The sequence below is a fragment of the Pelodiscus sinensis genome, chromosome 1, assembly GCF_049634645.1.
Source record: "Pelodiscus sinensis isolate JC-2024 chromosome 1, ASM4963464v1, whole genome shotgun sequence".
Taxonomy (NCBI): domain Eukaryota; kingdom Metazoa; phylum Chordata; order Testudines; family Trionychidae; genus Pelodiscus; species Pelodiscus sinensis.
Genome location: NC_134711.1, coordinates 113,679,943 through 113,696,920, shown reverse-complemented (window position 1 = coordinate 113,696,920; position 16,978 = coordinate 113,679,943). Strand labels below are relative to the sequence as shown.

The window sequence follows — 16,978 nt, the reverse complement described above, 5'->3', positions numbered from 1 at the left end:
GAATGGTTGTGGAGGGTGGGCAGGAGGGACGGGGGGTGTGGAGGAAGCAGGAGCGGGAGCAGGGGGAGCTGGGGGAGCAGGGGGAGCAGCAGGGGGAGCAGGGGGAGCAGCAGGGAGAGCAGGAGGAATTGGGAAGCGGTCCAGCAGGCTCTGGAGGTGGCCTCGCAGGGCACAGCCCTGCTCCTCCAGGGCCTCCAAACTCCTCCAGCGCAGCCTCAGGTCCTCCTGGACCCAGTGGTCCTGGAGACGGAGCTGTTGCTCCAGGAACTGGAGGTGCCACCTCTGGTAGTTCTCCTGGTTCCTGGCTCTCCTGCTGGCCCGGGCATGGGCAGCTGCTGCAGGCGGGGTGGTGCGCCCTGCAGGCCCAGGTGCTGCGGCTGTGGTGCAACAAGACCAGCAGTCAATTACCCCAGGGGCCCAGGTGTGTGAAACCCAGCTCCCCTCTGCAAGGCCGGGGCCCCTGCAGGATCCCCAGCTGCTGCTCCGTGGTGGGCAAGGCCCAGGAGCACGGTCCCAGGGCTCCCTCTCGCCCCAGCACCCCGTACACATAAGAGGAGCACGATGGTACTCACAGGTGGACGCCTCCCCAGCCTTGGACGACACAGGCGAGTGGCTCTGTGGGGTGCCTCAGGGGTCCCAGGTCCTGGGCAGGCTGCCGGCAGGTTCCTGGCTCTCGGAGCCCTCCTCTTCCTCCTCCGTCTCCTGGAGCGGTCCCTCTGCCCCGGGGTCTATCACGTCCCGGAGGGCAGGGACGGCATGAGCCCCCAGGAGGCAGTCCAGGGCGTGGAAGTGGGGGGCAGGCCTCCGGGTCAGCCCCTGGCTGGCAGGCCCGGGAGTAGGACTGCCGCAGGTCTTTGATCTTGCAGCGCACCTGCTCCCGGCTGCGCTGGTGGCCCCTGGCGGCCAGGCTGGCAGCCATGCGGCCGTAGACTGCCGCGTTCCTGTGGCTAGTGCAGAGATCGTGGACATTGGAGGCTTCCCCCCAAACTTCGATGAGGTCCACAATCTCCGCACTTGACCAAGTGGGTGCCCGCCTCTTGCATCCCCGGGCAGGCTCCTGGGAGCCGCCAGGCTGGTCCTGGGGAGCAGTGGAGGGCTGGGTGTCCTCGGGTGGCTGGCTCATATTGTGGCAGGTGCAGGGTCTGCTGGCTGGGTGCTGGCAGCCTTGCAACTGGCATAAACTGTGTAACCAGCCCGTGGCCCTTTAAGGGCTCCGGGACCGGGAGGGGGGCAGACAAGTTTGCCTGGTGTTGGCCAGAGTGGCCACCAGGGCAAGCTGGGAAGGGCTAGCCTCCCACTAGTTCGAATTAAGGGTCTACACAGCCCTTAATTCGAGCTAGCTAGTTCGAACTAGGCTTAATCCTCGTAAAATGAGGTTTACCTAGTTCGAACTAAGCGCTCCGTTAGTTCGAATTAAGTTCGAACTAACGGAGCGCTAGTGTAGCGCCTATGAAAGTTAGTTCGAACTAACGTCCGTTAGTTTGAACTAACTTTGTAGTGTAGACATACCCTCTCTCTCTCTCTCTCTCTCTCTCTCTCTCTCTCTCTCACACACACACACACACACAACATTACAACCAGCATCCAGCACTACTCACCGCCAACATCCTCTGAGAGTAGGAGTTGGAATCTACCTGTCAGTCAGGATTCAATGGGAAGCCAAGCCCTGGACACAGGATATGTGATCTACACTGCTGCTGGGAAGTGTATTTCCCAGGCCTGATAGACATAGGTATGCTAGTTGAGCTTGAGCTAGCACCTAAAGATACCAGTGTGGCCCCAGTGGCATGGGCTAGCTGTCAGAGTACATATCTAGATTCTTGAATGGGATACTATGGAGTGGCTGGCATGAACTGCTGCCATGGCAACACTGCTATTTTGAGCATGCCAGTTGGAGTAGAACTAATACACGTACATTCACCTGAGCTGGGAATTATGCCTCCCAGTGGCAGTGTTGACATTACCTCAGAAAATCCAGATTTCAGCTAGGGTGGCATCACTGTTGCTTCCTAATAGGATGAGGCATTTGTACCAAATTTATTCAAGTGATGTGCCATATCTGTGCTTAGTTTGCAGTTCATATAAGTTGGGACAGTTTCTTTGGAAAGCATTATTTCAAGTCTCAAGCACACAAGAATTCCTTTTCCAAGTGCTCCCAGAAATGGGAGAGGACCACTATCTCGAGTTTTCATCAAGTGAAGTGGTAGAGGACATGTTCTGTCAACATGGGACTTCAAAAACTGATCAGGTAGAAAGACGAAGCTCCAGGCTATAGCCCAGGAGAGCACTGGAGGCAAAAAACTATTAATAGGGGGACAAACATCTGTGAGCTAAATTAAAATTAGATCCATATGACAAATATGCTTAGTTTAAAAACAAACAAATAATGTAGGAACAGATGACATATGAATGAAAGATGAGAAAGAGACTGCAGTTACTCATTCTACCTTTGTGCTGAACTGAAACACAGCGACAGGCAGGGAGACTCCTCTGTGTTTGAAGGAGGAATAAATAGAATATCCTTTCAGCTAAACAACTGCATTCTCCCTAGGGCAAAAGAAAACAGGATGTGCATGCTAAAATGCCTGGATCCTGGTTCTGATCCCTACTGCTGGAGCCATGGATAAACCTTAGAATGGGATTTCAATGGGTCTGACCATGAACGAAAACAATAATGAAATATTTCTAATTTTGCAGCTCTGTTCCTAGCCTTGCCTGTTCCTGCATATGAGTACCAAGCCCAGAATTTGTTCCTGAAGCTGCACTATACCGTGACATTTACAGGATATCCTAGCATGATTGTCATTCAAAATAACGTCAAGAATTTTAAAAATATGTCCCAAACCACTTTTTTCTTTCTGTTTATTAAATGCTTTGTACCAAGGACTGAAATTCTTGGCTTTTTAAAGTAAATGCAACAAGTTAGATTTCCAGTGACTTACCATAGTTAGAAATCTGTTTTAATACTCTGCTGTAAACACTGGAGCTAAAAAAAATAATAAAAAATTGGAATTAACATTCCGCTAGTTGCTAAAAATAAACCAGATACAAGCGGTTTACCTTGGGCTTTGGTTTGTATACACACTCTAGACATATTTACTCCTGCATTTCATATTTTACTGGACTTTTATGATTAACTTGAACATTTTTCTTCACAGAAAAGAAATAAATTATTTTGCAATGAACTTCTCTTCTATATAGCTCACCCATCTGTAACTAGAGCTGGACAATTCAGTCTTAAAAGAACAATTAATATACATAATTATTGAATATTCCTTGCTTCTTAGAGCATTGACATCTTAATTATTAATGCAGAGGGGACCTTAAAGCCCCAATTCTGCAATTTGAGCAGCATGGATGGACACTACTTTTTCATTTTTAAATATCTGCTAGTCACCATATAAACAAAAAATGAAAGACACTACCTCATTGAGAAAGCTTAACATTTATATTGCAACTCATTTCAGATTTGTATAGCTGAAGTACCATAGATTAGATTGACATCGGGCGGGGGGGGGGGGGGCAGGTTATGCAAAGTAGGCCTTATAGAATGAGGTCTGTATAAGCTAACTGTAATGTAGACCAAAGCTGAATTAGTTTCCCAGACCTAAAGAAGTGCCTCTGAGTAAGCTGGAAAGCTTTTCTGTTTCACCAACAGAAGCTGGTCCAACAAAAGATATTACCTCACTCATCTCGTATCTCTTTTAAATGTACTATTATTCAAAGTGATTCATACTTTGAACAATTGTATGTAGATTGCTACTTGAAATGTGCTATAGTGAATATCAGTAATCACATACATTTAAAAGCATTATTTCTGTTCCCTGATAGGTCAACAACTTTTGCAATGGAATTTTCTGTGTGATTACAGAAAGTGAATTTAGCATTTGTTCTTCGAGAGCATGTGAGGTTACGAATTAGCTTCTTTGCTATTAAAGCTAAGGGAACAGACGGTCTGCCTGCAGTCCCTCATCTAGGGAATCAAGACAGAGCACCAGGAGCGGGCTGGCAGCCAGGAGGAGCATGGGGCTAACTGGGAGAAGAGGAAGGCTGCATGGGAAGAGCTGGTGTGTCAGCATGATGCTATGTTCACCACCCTCACCTTCGTGATGGAGCTCATGGAGTGGACCACCAGCCACCTCCACACCCACCCAATGTCTTCCCCTCCAAGGTTCCCCAGTGGCTGCCTGGGCCACAGAACATGGGGAAGTTGGGCCTCTCGAGCAGCCACAGCCTCCAGGCCACCCGGAGCCAGCACCACTCTGAGCCCCATCCTTGAGTCCCCTACCTTCATTCCAGGTTCTTTTCCTATTCCCTCCCTGTTCTATGTCCCCTGAATAAAGAGTCCTGTTTTTTTAGTCTTTATTGTTTGCTCTGCATGGGAGGGGGAGGGTGAAGGAGGGCAGGGGAAATTAGGGGGGGGGGTGAGGGGGGGTGAAAGGCACACACAGGCAATACAGGGGCCCCTTGTGAAGAGGCCCGGGAAAGAGTCTCAGAACTGGCCTTTCCTAAAACTGCCCTTCGAGGCTTCTCTGATGAGCACAGCCATTCCACTACCATTTGGCACTTGCCCAGCCTGGCATTGAAGTGCTCCTTGTTGGGGTCCAGCCTGCCTGTGTAGGGCTTCAAGAGCCAGGGGAGCAAGGGGTAGGCTGTGTCACCCAGGATGACGATGAGCATGTCCACCTCCCCAACCTGATGATGCAGTCTGGGAAAAAAGTGCCGGCATGAATCTTTTGGAAGAGTCAGGAGTTGTGAAAGATGTGGGCATTGCGTGCCTTTCCCGACCATCCAATGCTGATGTTGGTGATGTCAGTGTAGTATCCCTTGTGATTCATGAGGGTAGGCAGCACCATGGAGAAGGACCCCTTCCTGTTGATTAACTCCGAGGCATGGTGGCTCGGGGCCAGGATTGGGATGTGTATGCTGCCTGTGGCTCGCCACAGTTGGGGAAGCCCATGATGGCAAAGCCATCGACAATCCCAATGTGACAACCCTCCATAGCAGCAAATGGTTGATGGCCTTGGCTACCTGCATGAGCATGGCTCCAACTGTGGATTTTCCCACGCCAAATTGGTTCCTGACTATCCAGCTTGATGACCTTCCACAGGGTGATATGCTTCTGCACGGGGATGGTGGGTCTCAGGTATGTTGCCTGAGGGCAGAGGTGAGTCACTTGCAGAGCTCCAGGAAGGTGGCCTTGAGCATACTGAAGTTCTGCAGCCACTGCTGACTGTCCCATTCCTGCATGCCGATGTGGTCCCACCAGTCAGAGCTCGTCTCTCACCACTAGAAGTAGTGTTCCACTGTATGCAGGAGACTGAGGGGCGTGCGCAGCAGCAGGAGCGCCAGGACCTGGGTGACAAAGACATAAACCAAGTTACATATGGGCTTATGTGTTTGCTAGTGATTGTAAAGTGCTTTGAAGGTGAAAATAGTTTTTTTAACTTATGTTTTTTTAAGTAAAATTTACTTTGCATGTGCTATAACCACTTTTTCCATTCATGTGAAATGGTCTATTTTAACGTCCTCACCCACATCCAAAGCCCTTGGTCCAAATGACAAATTCTCTGAAAAAAAAATAATTAAAAAAATCACGAATAAAAACATGTTTGAGTTTTAGAACAGCTACAACTACAAAGCATTGCAACTGGCTTTAGAAAGGCTCAAGCTATTTATTGTATGGGGAAGGGGAGGAGGAAAAAATGGAAGAGGTTTGTCAGGAATTTCCAAACAAGTTTATTACTGCTGAGTTTCAGCTCAGAGTAAATATTTACAGCTAGAAATAAATGTGACTTTGTTCCATTCCATATTTCACCACAATGTGACTCTCAGCAAATCTAGGGGCGTCACTTTCACATCTTCCTGGAAGATACACGTGAGAGAGAAGAGCTAAAGAAAGTGACTGTGACTCTTTCTCTCTGTCACACAAACACACACTCTGGTAATAGAGGCATCAGTGCAACTCCCAGCCGAACTGCTTCTCGCAGGCAGCACTGTGTGGGCGGTCTGCAGAGCTGCGTTGCCAGAGGAACAGAGCGATGACAGCCACCTCCCCTTGACGTCCCCAGCCCAGGCAGGGAGGCTATAAAGAAGTGGAGGGCTGGGGAGCAGCCTGGGGAGCGCTCTCTGTGGGAGCACGCCTGGGCTCTTGCGTGCGGGTCACTGGAGATTGTCAGGGGGCGGAGGTGAGGCACTCGAAGCAAAGCGGGTTTGCAGCCCAGCTGGAAGACACAGCGGGCTCTGCACGGCAGACCCCTTTTGAAGCGCTCAGGCAGGAGCTGGAGAGAGGGCTGGCTCAGGATGAATGAAGTGAAGCTCGCCGTGCTGGGCAGCAGAGGAAGCGGCAAGTCTGGTAAACTGACAAGTCAACTTTGTGGGGTTGGGGACCGGGAAGGGGGTGTATTAACTAGGATTTCAATGTTGCTCGGGTTTCTCCCTCCCAAGTTTTGCAAGGGTGGTTGCATCATGGGCAACTTGACTTTTTTTTAATAATCCATTGATGGCCAGCGGTTTTCTGCAGCTGCTTTGAAGGCAGAGAGTTGGAAACAGCTGCCATGTTTGAAGAGTTGCCCATTCCAGCTCCACACTGCCCTTTCCACTGTGCTACTAAAAGCCTCTGATCCCCCTCCCCGGAACTGTGCATTATCGATCGCTCCACTTTTCGTTCCCAGTTTGCAACTCCCCCCCTTGATAATCATTTGGGGGCAGCGTAGAGTGAGGAAAACCCTACGGAGTTTGGCTCACCAAGTAAAATCAAAAGTTGTATAAAGTTAACCCTCTGAACCAAGCACGTGCTCAGCTGGAGTTTGTTTTGTATTGCAGCCCTAACAGTGAGGTTCCTAACCAGGCGCTTCATTGGAGAATACGCTTCTAATTCGGGTAAGCTTCCATGCACAACTTTTTTGCGTTTTGTTTTAGGCTTTCTATACATCAGACCACTAACGCCATAAAAATATGAAATGCCTGTTTTAATTTCCTACCAGATACATACCTGAATTTTCTTTTTAGATGTTCTAACGTGTTTCCTCATCAAAATGTTTTATATATATATTACAATCACTGAAATGATTTTAGAACATGAAGAATAGAAATATAAAACTCGTGTAAAAAGGAGATGTATAAAAAATGATGTATAAAAATGAGCCGGTAACACTCAGATAACACACCTTGTGCCAGGTAAAGTACTAATCAGAAATTTAAAAAATGCAAAGAGTTAAAGAAACTTGATTAGCTCAGACTAAAAAAGCTGGTAAACTCTGTATACTATAAAGAGGAGAGAAGACAGTTAAAGAAGAGAGTGAAGATATAGAAAAGTAATGTTCTTACCTTCTCTGCCAATACACTTCTTGTCTCAAGAGGCATTTTTAATGAAAAAGTGGCCTTAAGAAATGAACTATAAAGCATCTAGAGAAAAGAATGCAGGAATGGGGAAATTCCAGAGGCATAGACAGCAGTTACCAATCCAACTCCCATTCCCTTTTCGTTATTTGTACTGCAATAGTGCTTAGGAATCCCTGTCATGGACCAGTGCCGCATTGTGCTAGGTGCTCTACACACAAAACAAGAAAGACAATCTATGCTCTACAGAGTTTACAATCCAAATCTAATTTTGGAAATAAGATTTGGGTGCATAATTGCCTTCTGTGCCTCTGAGAACCTCTTAGGGTGCATTTCCACAGCACCCTAAACTCCACTGAATTTTGAAATAGTGTATTTCAAAATTTGGTGTGTATACACAATGCCAAATTTTGAAATAATGTGCTATTCTGAAGTATCAGAGGGGTAGCCGTGTTAGTCTGAATCTGCAAAAGCGACGAGGAGTCCTGTGGCACCTTATAGACTAACTGAAGTGTAGGAGCATAAGCTTTCGTGGGCAAAGACCCACTTCGTCAGATGCGTGCTATTCTGAAACATCCCTTAACCTTTGTGGAATGAAATAGTGCATCCTCTATTTTGAGATCAATCTCAAAATAGTAGATGCATTCAAAAGTATCCCGAAATATCCCGGTTGTGTGGACATACCCTTGGATCAGCTGTACTCAATAGGACAGGGGAACTAGCTAGTACTGTGAATTTCTCTCTCTCTCTCTCTCTCTCTCTCTCTCTCTCTCTCTCTCACACACACACACACACACACACACACACACACTGTGAATTTCTCTCTCTCTCTCTCTCTCTCACACACACACACACACACACACACAGTTTTTCAAGGGACATTTTTAGCAAACCCATGTATTTATAAACTGAAGCTCAGACTGTTAGAAAATAATTTTTCCTCTGCTTTTATAACTAAGAGGTAAATAAAATAAAAAGAGAGAGAGAGAGAGAGAGAGAGAGAGAGAGAGAGAGAGAGAGAGAGAGAGAGAAAGCAAGCCACAAAGAAACATAGAACATTTTGTAGTGGAAATGAAAAGTAATTGAATTTCAAAAGTTTTTATGTTCTTACTTAACTGTGGATACCATAGTTTAAATGTGCTGCAGATTCAATCCTTCTAATTTTCTTTCTTTCTAATATTTTCCCCCAAATATTCACTTGAAGATTCTGAAGGAAGTAAGGAGATAGAAAAAGATAGGCAAAATATTAGTAAGAACTGCAGCTTTTTCCCCTTTTTCAAAATAAGATGTAGGTACAGATTTTTAAAGGCATTTAGGAATTGTGCTCAGAATTGAAATACCTCTGGCTCATTTTTAAAAGAGATTTAAGTATTTTGACTCCTTAGTGCTTGAATCACTTTTGAAAATCAGGCTGAGGCTCCCAACTTAGGTGTTGCAATGTGAAGCACAGTAGTGCCTAAATAATTTTAAACACCTGGGCCTATGTCTCAGACTTTAAGAATATCGGATACCTTAATGACCGGATCCTATGGAGGGAAATGCTTGTTATAGTGAGGTTTTCCTTTTGAGTCTCATTGGTGTGCTCCTAATAGTAGCTTTATGCAGGATCAGCACCTAAGTTAAGGCTTGTATAATACCAGCATAATTATAGCTTGATAGGATCAAACCAATACTGCATGGCTGTGTCTACACTGGTGCAATCTTGCGCCAAAGTGGCCGCTTTTGCGCAAAAACTTACTGCCTGTCTACACTGGCTGTGTGTTCTTGCTCAAGTAAACTGACGTTCTACTGTATAAAATCAGGGCTTCTTGTGCAAGAACTATGATGCTCCCGCTCAGGAATAAGCCCTCTTGTGCAACTGTTCTTGTGCAAGAGGCCAGTAGAGACAGGCAACATGAATTTCTTGCTCAAGAAAGTCCTATGGTTAAAATGGCCATCAGAGCTTTCTTGTGCAAGAGAGCATCTACCCTGGCATGAATGCTCTTGCGCAAAAGCACATGCCAGTGTAGAAGCTCTCTTCTGGAAGAGCTACTCAACACCCGAGGTATGTTTTGGGTTTATGTGGAGTTCAGCATGCAGCCCATGGGTGGGATCCTTTGAACATGGCCTTCACTAGGAACATGCTCCACAATGGCGAGGCATCTCCCAGTTGGGGTGAGCATTGAAAAACGTAAGCAGATGGGCTGGCTGGAACAGAGGGGTACAGGGTGTCAGCATTTCTAGCCCCCAGGAAGGAAGTGCTGGGAGCGCCAAGGCATTGTGGGAAGTGCTTTGTCTTCATGCCCATCAGTGTGAAAGAAACTATTTGCATATATATTTGCATGTACATGAAACCACACTTCAGTTGCAGCCCTCGGCATGTGCTGTGAGTATCATTGTGGCCCCCGGGACTTCCAAATTTGAGTAGCCCTGCTTTACAGTATCAGATCAAGTTCTGTCAGAGGATTGATATTAGATTTGATGGACCAAGGGCAAATCCTCTATCACAATCTGATGTTTCTTCATTAGCAATACATCAATTAAAGCCTTTTTTATCTCTTTATCTGTTAACTCTGATATTGATTGTAATGCCATATGCCTTGCAGAATGCATCTACACTAAACATTTGTGTCTGGATGGGAGACAAATGAATCTGGAAATTTATGATCCTTGTTCACAGGTAAGTACAATTTATAGAAGATGAGCCCAGCAAAGTTGTTCCCAGAGGTCCCTCTAAGGGCTCGATTACACTATCACTTTACTTCACTGTAGCTTTCTTGCTCAAGAGTGTGAAAAAAACATATCCCAAGTGCAGCAAGTTACAGGGCTATAAAGGGCCAGTGTAATCAGGCTCCCAGCACTGTTAGTTACTCTGCTTGTGGCGATGGTTTACCATACAGTGCCATGACCACACTGCCATGTTAAAGCACTGTTGCAGCTGCACTTTAAATGTACCAGTGTAGACAAAGCCTAAGTGAGAGGGGAGGAAGAAGAGAGCCGGAAAGCTATTTGAGTTACTGACATGAAAGCTCGACATTCCTGTGACTAGGATGTATCAGGACTCTCTCTGTGCTGGTCATTTTCCAACTTTACAGAATGAGCCCTTTACTGGACAACTTTCTAGTCAATGCTTTTCTCCATTAAAGCTACCAATGACAACCAAATGTAACATTGTACAGTGAAATTACATGTAACTTTCAATTCATAGGAGGGGCAAAAAGGTTGCAAATCACTGCAGCTGTGTCTAGACTGGCAAGTTTTTCTGCAAAACTTGTCAGCTGTCTACACTGGCCGCTTGAATTTCCGCAAGAACACTGACTTCCTACTGTAAGAAATCAGTGCTTCTTGCAGAAATACTATGCTGCTCCCATTTGGGCAAAAGTCCCTTTTGTGCAAAGCTTTTGCACAAAAGGGCCAGTGTAGACAGCTCAGATTTGTTTTGCACAAAAAAGCCCCGATCGCGAAAATGGTGCTCGGGGCTTTTTAGCGCAAAAGCACGTCTAGATTGGCATGGATGCTTTTCCACAAAAAGTGATTTTGCGCAAAAGCGTCCATGCCAATCTAGACGCTCTTTTCTGCAAATGCTTTTAACGGAAAACTTTTATATTAAAAGCATTTGCGGAAAATCATGCCAGTCTAGACGTAGCCTGCTTGTATTGTTTCCCCAACTATCCTTTCAAATAATTAGACATTTTTAAATCAACCAACTAAATTTCTTGAACCTGTGGCAATGGCCATATAGCCATAAACCCAAAGTCTGAATTCACAGAATAGACCCTGTGTTATTGACAATGCAGACTTCCCCATGTGAACTTAACTCTGGAAAAAAACACTTCTAAGGCAGTTCAGCCTTCATGGTCATTCAATTCCTTCTTTCTCTGCTGAAAGGGTTAGTAAAGAAATTATGGTGATGGATGTGCCATAAAAATCAAGACAGAGAAGCCAGCTTATTTCCCACAGAATCACCCCCCCAAAGCAGACCTTATCCACTCATCTCTCTAGTACTAGACTCTGCAGAGAACCATCACCCATGTGGCCAAAGAATCTAAGGCTGGAGAATACAAATGAAGGGGAGGGCCAAATAGAGCTTCAATCATCCCCTCTTCTCAAATCTTGGCGAGGATCTCGATGAATATTAATGAAGCTCCACTTTACTGTTTCTACTGCTGCCTTTCTGTGCTTTATGGGCTCCCCCCCCACACACACCTTAATGAGGCAGCCAGAGGTGGCTTTGGTAGCTTGACTCAGCAGGAATCATGTTGATCAGGAGCTGGAGCACGGCACCCACCATTAGGGACTAGGCCAGGACCTCTAAGAAGATAGCTCTGGCCTTCCACAACTCCCTCGATCTGATTCAGTTGGGGGGTGAAACCCCTGGGGACAGAATGATTGGGGGAAACTCCTCCTTTGATTTTCTTTCTCTCCTCTACCCTCAGACTGAAGCTTGGTGGTATGTTCTATGACAGAAGCCCGTGACCACACTGAATAGAACAGAAACCAACTCAGTTCCACAGGCACCTCTCAGAGGCACCTCTCATTTCTGGCTATTGCAAATCTGAGCGACACTTGAATCCTTACTTAGACCTTGCTTGGAGGGGAAAGCTACCAAAAAATCCCCACGGTGCAGTTGAACTAGAGGACAAGTAATAGCAGGGGCAAATCTCCTGCAGTCAGAACCCTTCCATTCCCATTTCAGTTAGGCTCGTATTTCATCTGGCATATCTAAAAGGATGGTGGAGGGCACTGAAGTCTTGCCTATGTAGTGCCTCCCACCCGTCCCAACAATGATTCTGCTGAATTAGTCCATCTCTTTAGGTACATTTTCCCAGTGCTGACAACCTTGACTGTGAAAGGCTCTATCCCATATCTAAGCCACCCATTTCCCCGTAAATGATCTGTTTTAGTTGCAAAGTGCACGGATCAGCACATGTTGCAATAGATTATAAAGCAATAGATTGAAAAGCATACTTACTAAGTAGAGAACTTCTCTTACTAGATTTCTATAGCACAGCACCTTTTTATACATAAATACGTACACACACACAAATATCCTGAATATAAACAGAACTGTACTTTTTATATTGAATTGCAGGCACAATAGAGGGAGTAGCATAGGTTGTTTAAGAAATACACAGAGCATTAGGGAGAAGAGAGATCATTAGAAACCACCAACAATCTGGATCTAGAAAAGTTTTCCATCTGTAATATACAACCCATGAAATCTCTTCTTCATGGTCTTAAACATCTTTAAAATATATAAAAATAATGGAAAAAGTTATGCTGTCCTCTTTTTCCTCCTTTGACATTAAGTATCACCTACTCTGGTGTTATCTCACGTACATTTCTTTTAGCCGTTTTCAAGGTGCTTTCAGGTCTTGATCCTTAAGATTAATGATTTTGTCTGAACTTTCTCCAATGTTTCATTATGGATTTCAGAATATAATTTTAAAAATCATATGTATTTTATTAAATGGCCCGTGGACTTGTTCCCAACTATTTAATCTACCTCTTAACTTGTTGCTCCCCTCCAGCTCATCTGCCACCAACTGCTTTTGCATAGTTTTTCACCTGTTGAGGTGTCAGCATCTTTATGCCTTTGTTTGTAATTGGCCTTATCCTTTTTCCAAAGTAAATATGGAACCCTATCTTTTGTCCCTTCTATCTCCCTCTGCTTTCACTTTCACAGTCCTGTTCTAACTTCCCACCACTCATATTAACAAAGTGTCTCTCACCCAAAAGTCTGTGTGGTGACTTCATGTCCCACTAAAGGGATTATGTATGCTCCAAGTCTTTTCAGAGATTGGGGGAAAGGTTGAATGGACAGGAGGGTGAATGATTCACTAAAGTAACCTTCTTAGTGAAGGAACAGACACAAACACCAGAGCTGCTTCTGTATAGAGAACTGGGTGGGAACATTTAAATAAATCAAGTTGACAAACACCCCATATGCATTTTACTAGGATGAAGAGAAGCTATACCCTATTTATAAAAGGGTTAAACAAATGGCCATATTTGTTCTCAGTTACCCTGGGATAAATTCAGAGAGAACCCATTGCAATCAAAGGAGCAGAGTTTGGCTATAAGGTTTAACTTTACTAATTATTATAGCTTGTCAGGGGGGTTAAAGTTCTGGAACGTTGTTTATACATTCATTATAACAATCATGGGCAATGATGGTTATTATTTGATTATAGCTCTTTGGAGAACCAGAGCCAGACCAGGGCCCCTTTGTGCTGTGCAAAGTACGAGCACATAGGTTTTTTTCTCATTCTTAGAAAGAAAATATTGTAAAATGACAACAATAAGAGATCCTTTCTGTTGACATATGCATTTCATTGCCTTCAGCCACGGCAGGGGAAGCTGTCCCTCACGGATGAGCTTCACTGGGCTGACGGATTTGTTATTGTTTATGACATCAGCAACAGGGCTTCCTTTGCATTTGCGAAAGCTTTGCTGTACAGGATACGAGACTCCCACATAGCAGCTTGTAAAAGGTATGTCGCATCATACTTACTATATTTTTGTTTGATCTAACGTATGAAAACAGAAGAGTCTGTGAGCTCTAGGCATCCTAGCAACCGCTAAAATAACACTCCACACAGCAATAGCACCTGGCAACATAACAACTGTAATAATATATTAGATGGAAAATGCAGCAGCAAAATGTGTTCCATTCCACTCAAACTCCAAAATACTTCAGGCTTTTTCCATCTTCCTCATGCTCTGACACTGAACGATAGCCCAAATTCAGAACTCCAAGATTTATCTGTAACATAGAAATTGCACTAATTGAAACCAGGCCTGTGATATTGCGATTACATGTAAATCATACTCTCCTGTTAGGGGATGTAAAACTGATTACTCTGATTAAGATTAGACAACCTATAGGTTAAAGTGCTGGTAGTTAACTATGATGCTGCCCTCTCCATTGCTGACTCCAGCACAGATGTTCCAATAGGAAGTTTGAAGAAAATACTAGTGTAGACACACTCTAGAGATTTGACACCAAGAACTCCTTCTAAAATCGGTCATGGTCAGTGACATAAACTCCCTTTGTGTCCTTGAGCAAATAATTTAAATGAATTCAGAGGTCCCTGACGCAAATCAATTAGGGAACTGTTTGAACACGGAACGCTCAATATCAGTATTCACAACAGTTGACCTAAGAATGCATAACCTGCTGAGGCTTTGCTTAAATAAAACATGACCTGAGAAGAAAATCATCTTAAATTGGGAAATTATTTAAATTATATTTTCAGCCCCTTTCACCATATATTGCCTCAGCCCAATTCCTTGGTGCATATATTTTTTCACACACTTTTTAATATTTAAGAGGAAAAATCTAATGTAAACAAAATTTTTGTCTTTAATAAAACATCACTAAAATGGGATTTAGTCATTTGCCTCACAGATGTTTTAGGATAGCAATCTGAGATTCTACATAGCATCTAATGGCCTAAATTAATACAGTATAAAAATGAATTCATTTTACAAGAGCGGGTACACTGCTTTATAAGGCTTTTTGTCTCATCCAAACCTTTTTGATTTCCAGAGTGGTGGAGTCAGCTGTGTTCTTAGTTGGTAACAAGCAGGATCTATGCCATATGAGAGAAGTAGGCTGGGACGAAGGACAAAAGCTGGCGATGGATAACAAATGTCAGTTCTCTGAACTGTCTGCTTCAGAACATTGTCAGGAAGTGGTAACCATGTTCACAACAGTCCTAAGAACCATCGCCACAAACTTCAAAGTGAAGGAAAAGAGACGACCCAGTGGGTCAAAGTCAATGGCCAAACTAATCAACAACATGTTTGGGAAGAGGAGGAAGTCTGTGTAGTGGATGTCCAGTCTGATGGGAACCATTGAACAAGGATGCACTGAAGCATTGCAGGAGTGGGCCATATAAAATGCTTGGACTTAGCCAATGTGTACATGTGTTTAAAAGGTCTCCATTTGAAGGGATATGGTACAAACCAAAGATAAGTGGCAGTATGAGCCAGTAGACAGGGTACGGCAGTGGGTTTCAGAAGACCAGGCTTCCATTTACAGCTCTACCATGGACCTGCTAGGTGACCTTAGCAAGTATCTTCATCTGTTTGAGCCTCTGCTCCCCTCTCAACCTGTGTCTTTGCTGTTTAGATTGTAAGCTCTTTGAAGAAAGGGCAGTCTTTTCTTACTCTCTTTTTGTAGAGCGAGACTGGGAACAATGGGGCCTTAATCTTGGTTGCCTTGACACCGAACAAGAGCCCAATGTCAGAATTCCAAGGTTTATCTGTAACATAGTGATTGCACTAATTGAAACCAGGAGTGGTATTTTGTGATATTGCACGTACAGGTAAATGAGTGGAACGTACTTAATGGCTGACTTTCAGGGCTTCCTTCCCCTGAAAAGCTGCCAGGAGTAGGGAGTCACATAAATGAGGTCATTAGCTATTTCCCATTACAATATTATTGACGGAGAATGATGGGAAGAAGTATGGGAGTCAAGAGCTTTGTGCTCCCTTTGGCTCAGTTGCTAACTTGCTGTGTGACCTTCGGAAAGGTCTTATTGGGTGAAATTCACTCCTAGAGATCAATTTTAATCTTCTCTAGACATGTGGTTATTTGACTCTATGACTTTAAGCTTCAGAGGTGGAAGCCAGTCCCTTAGACCATCTTTTGTTCCCATGCTGATGACCAGTGCAGCCCAAATACCACTGAGATCCAAGAACTTGGGCTCAGATTATCACAGGTATTTAGGCACTCAACACCCATGGGTCTCTGCCCTTAATTTGGTCCTCTGCACATGGGTGATTTTTTTTTCTCTCCATGCCTCAGTTTTCTTATCTGCAGTATGGGTATAACAATTGCCTGTCTACTCTGTTTTATTTAGGGGTAGAATCTGAAAAGCCCCTAAGTAAGAAACATAAACCTGACCAGGATTCAAAATCAGACTTTCAGTGGACTTGCGGCCCTAAATCCCATACTTCTCTTAAAACCCATACGCAGCACCATGGTAATGAAATGCCTTTGTAAAGCGCTTTGATTTATACAGACAGTGCTTTAGGAGTGCCTTATCATTTTCCCCCCACACTGATGCTTAACATGAGGCAGCAAAGTCTAAATATTTAGCAGAAATATTTAGAAGAAAATCAGTCTTCTGACTGTGTACTTAGGTACATATGTACCCATGTTTTTAACTGCAAAAGTTATGAAGGGAAAAGTAAGTGGTCTCTAGGGGTGTGTCTAGACTACATGCCTCCGTCGACAGAGGCATGTAGATTAGCCAGCTCGGCAGAGGGAAATGAAGCCGCGATTAAAATAATCGCGGCTTCATTTAAATTTAAATGGCTGCCCCGCTCTGCGGATCAGCTGTTTGTCGGCAGATCGGGGCAGTCTGGACGCGACGTGCCGACAAAGAAGCCTTTCTTGATCGGCACAGGTATGCCTCGTGAAACCCCGATCTGCCGACAAACAGCTGATCCGCAGAGCGGGGCAGCCATTTAAATTTAATCGCGGCTTCATTTCCCTCTGCCAATCTGGCTAATCTACATGCCTCCGTCGACGGAGGCATGTAGTTTAGACGTACCCTAGATGACTGACTTTCTCTCATACTGATTCCAATGGACACGAAGGGCATGTCTAACAGCCTCCTGGCACGAGTAGACAGACTTGCATTAG

The 16,978-nt window shown here is 44.6% G+C and overlaps 1 protein-coding gene across 1 annotated transcript; it reads left to right on the top strand.

Moving 5' to 3' along the window:
- Positions 1-5,868: 5,868 nt before the first annotated feature.
- On the top strand, positions 5,869-16,601 carry RERGL (RERG like). The gene is made up of 5 exons (XM_025188302.2): positions 5,869-6,355; positions 6,826-6,882; positions 9,927-10,000; positions 13,666-13,814; positions 14,873-16,601. Exons 1-5 carry the CDS (start codon positions 6,304-6,306, stop codon positions 15,153-15,155), a joined length of 615 nt encoding a protein of 204 aa, XP_025044087.1. The 5' UTR covers positions 5,869-6,303; the 3' UTR covers positions 15,156-16,601.
- Positions 16,602-16,978: the final 377 nt, after the last annotated feature.